Source organism: Suricata suricatta, chromosome 6, assembly GCF_006229205.1.
Source record: "Suricata suricatta isolate VVHF042 chromosome 6, meerkat_22Aug2017_6uvM2_HiC, whole genome shotgun sequence".
NCBI lineage: Eukaryota > Metazoa > Chordata > Mammalia > Carnivora > Herpestidae > Suricata > Suricata suricatta.
In genome coordinates this window covers 31,402,285-31,406,046 of record NC_043705.1, presented here as the reverse complement: position 1 = coordinate 31,406,046, position 3,762 = coordinate 31,402,285, and the positions used below count along the sequence as shown (strand labels likewise).

The window sequence follows — 3,762 nt, the reverse complement described above, 5'->3', positions numbered from 1 at the left end:
ATTAAGATGGAATAATGGAGACTGCTTTTCACTAATTTTCCAGAATCTATAGGCCACTTCTCCGTTGGCTCCTTCATCTGGGTCGCTAGCGCTCACAGTAAGCAGCAGGGTGCCTGGGACCACGTTCTCTGGGACTTTTGCTCGGTAAATCGGTTGAGCAAAAACCGGAGCATTGTCGTTTGTATCCAACACTGTCACGAGCATTGTCGTTTGTATCCAACACTGTCACGTGGATGTGCACAGTGCTGGAGCGACGCGGGTCACCACCATCGGACGCGATGAGGACCAGATGATGGGCAGCCTCTGCTCGCGGTCCAGGGCCTGCTCCAGCACCAGCTCTGGGTGTAGAGTTCCATCGTCTCCAGTTTGTACTTCCAGAGAGAAGTAGTGATTGGGGCTGAGCTGGTAGCTCCGTAAAGAATTCAGGCCAACACATGTTCCAGGCACAGTAATTTCGTTAATTTCTACTTCCCGATTCTCGGCCTAGAATTGTGGCACACTCTCGTTTATATCAGTTACTTCTATGCTATTTCATAAAGTTTTGCTCTGTCTTCCAGGGCTTTAAAGTTAAGTAGACACCACACACTCTAAGCACAGAGCTCCTCCTGGTCTATCCTGCCTATAGTGACCAAGACAAGATACTTCACAGGTTCAGAGCGAAAAACTGAGTCCTACTTCTGGATACGATGCAGACTCCATGCTCCACAAGCCCCAGATCCTTGGAGATATTCCCCCACAGTATAGCCTTCTTTTGTCTCTTCAGGTACCAAGTAGTGCACTGGTCTTTCATAGCCTCCACGGGCACATCAGAACCAGTCCTTTGCAGGGTGAGCTATTCAGAGGAGTGGGCATTGTTGCTTCACTATGAATATTCTTCATCACGCTTTTTGTGCAAAATGACTCCTTCGGTTCTTTTTACCTCCTGCAAATTATGATGATCTTTTTCCTAAGGAGAAACCGGAGTGTCCTAAGTTAAGGTGAGTTTTGTTGCAGTTTTTGCTGAGTTTCTGGGCTCTGTGGGGCTCTGTGTAGGTGTAGATCCAAACATCCAGAGGGAGAGTTGACTGAACTTTTCTTAAAGTTGGTGCACAGCCCCACTTGGAGTCCTAACCTGTTACTGCATGCACTGAGATCATACTTTATTATAGATGACTGAGAAAGAAAATACTCTTCTAACTATGATTGTAGACTTGTCTCACTGTTTCTTGCATTCTCATTTCAAAAGCAATACCATTTCTGGATATGTTAGTTGAAAATGAAGTGGAGTGGAACTTCTATTAAATGTATTGTTAAATTGCCATTTTTTCCTTAACATCAAATTAACTTATTCTTGGTAGAATTTGTCTCTCTTTCTAGATATGTAAATTATTCTAACTTCAGTTTTATAATGTTTCAAAATTTTTCCAGATGTTATTTTCAACAGTAACTGCAATGTGCAATCAATCCTCTTTGGAAATAGAATTTTTCTTAGTTTTATACATTATACTTATATACATATATTACATAGTTATATTTAATGAATACATATGGATTGTTCACTTTGAAGTTATTTTATAAGGTTAATTTATTCAGATAAGAAATTTGCTGGAATAATATTTCCTTAAAACATAGTTCACAAAAATAATTTTAATTAGGCAACAGTAATAGATTCTCTCACCTAATATTGCTAAATTTTGAAAGGATTGTGTTTTTAAAGTTACATTTTTGTGAATGTTAAACTTTTATGCTAGTTTAATTTTTTTGTACTTTTCTATGTCAATGAATACATAATGCATATACAGGCTATGACATTTGAAATATTCAAATAAACATATATTGAAAATGGTTTCCATTTCAATCCTTCCATTAAAAAATTATGCAGTTTTAAAGTAGTCTTAAACTTCCTATTGTAAAGGTCACTTAAATCTGTACTAATTAAAGAAAAGGAACACAAGATGTAGAACCAATTATTACCACTATAAAGCAAAAAGTGCCATCATAAGAAATTATTTCAGGGGCACGAGGGTGGCTCAGTCAGTTGAGCATTCAACTCTTGATTTCACTCAAGTCATGATCTTATGGTTCATGGGATTGAGCCCCAAGTTGGGCTATGCACTGACATCAGGGAGCCTGCTTGGGATTCTCTCTCTTTCCCATTCTCTCTGCCCCTCCCCAACTCAATAAATAAATAAACTTAAAAAAAAAGAAATTCAGGGGCACATGGTTGGTTCAATCAGTTGAGCATGTGAATTTTTTTGAAGTTGATTTATTTATCTTGATAGAGAGCATGAGCAGGGGAGGGGCAGAGAGAGAAGGAGAGAGAATCTTAAGAAGGCTCTACACTATTCCACAGAGCCTGATATGGGGCTTGACCCCATGAACCTTGAGATCATGATCTGAGCTGAAATAAAGAGTCAGGCACTTAACTGACTAAGCTACCTAGGCACCCTGAGCATGAGACTCTTGATCTCAGTGTGGTGAGTTCAAGTCCTATATTGGACATAGAGCTTACATTTAAAAGAAATTCTTTCAGAAATTTGTAAAGAAATCATTTACTGAAGCAGTTACCAAGGGAGACCAAGCAAATACTGATATTTAAGAAATGGCAACTTTGAGCATAAAATTAGTAATTCTTGCCATTAGAGTGGAAAATTTGGGATTCTCTTTCCTCTAATCACTAATGTTTAGAGCTCCAATAATAAGACCAATCCAATGACTTGCCCCCCTCCTTTATTGCTCAAATACTATTGGTCAGGAATGACATCAAGTGACAGAGGCAACAGCATTTCCTTTTCTTTGGTCAAGTGTCTTTCTTTTTTAAATTAACTATAAGAGTAAGAGGAGAATTTTGCATTCAAGAAAACTTGAAGGAACGTAGATAATGATTTGGACCCTTTAATGACTTTACTGAGTCTCTCCCTACCCGCTCCTCCCACACTGATTTTCTTACAATTTTAGGGCATTCACTAGGTAGATATAATGAACCAGACATAAGGAATAAACAGAAAAAAGATGGAAACTGTACTAGTGAAATCAGTGAAGGAAGATAGCTAGTAGTAGTTTCTTTGCTTTAAAGGATAAATTAAATGATTGCCTATTTAAATTTAATGTTTACTTACATGTAACAAAAATTCAAATATTTTGAATAAATGAGGCAGTGGGTAAATTTCATTACCTTGAAAAAATCAATAAGAAATTGATATAATACTTCTGCTGTGAAGCACGAAGCACATTTTCCCTACTTTGTAAATCTGAACTTGGTGCGATAACTCTATTATATGTCACATAACTACTACCAAGTCACCACTCTCTTGAAAGATTGGAAGTACACCTTTCTGATGAGCTATAAGATCCTTAAGACAACTCACTGGTCTTAAGTTATATTTTCATATAACTATGAAAAACTAGATAGATGATAAAAAGTAGACACTTAAATAGAACTCACCGCCATTAGAGTTTCAGGATGAGATGTTGACTCACTGGAATTACAAAGTGGAAATAAGGCCCCGGATGAATCACCGCAAAGTAGTATATCTTGTCCTGAACTCAACTGCTCATTACATTTTAAAAAAGTAAAGTCTGTCTTTCCTGTTTGGGCCACGCACAAATTGTAGGAATACGGCAAAGTCCCTTCACTGTAGTTGGGAGGAACCACAGGCCCAGACTTGACACAGAGACCAGGCTGAAAGCAGTCCCAAGTGGTGGGGCTGGAGGAGCGGCGCAGGCGCAGGGCCACCGCTAGAATCACCGCGAGGAGGAAGAGCACTGAGATCAAGGCCAACG

General features: G+C 38.7%; 2 protein-coding genes across 7 annotated transcripts in view; both read right to left on the bottom strand.

Moving 5' to 3' along the window:
* The window catches only part of LOC115294310 (protocadherin gamma-A8-like), a 1,608-nt gene extending 437 nt beyond the window's left edge, over window positions 1-1,171 (bottom strand). Inside the window, exon 1 of the mRNA XM_029942114.1 lies at window positions 1-1,171. This exon is cut by the window's left edge and continues 437 nt beyond it. Within this exon, the coding sequence (XP_029797974.1) occupies window positions 1-204 (204 nt within the window). The 5' untranslated portion in view covers window positions 205-1,171.
* The window catches only part of LOC115294307 (protocadherin gamma-C3), a 161,270-nt gene that overhangs the window by 84,597 nt on the left and 72,911 nt on the right, over window positions 1-3,762 (bottom strand). The gene's annotated exons all lie outside the window — the stretch shown is intronic.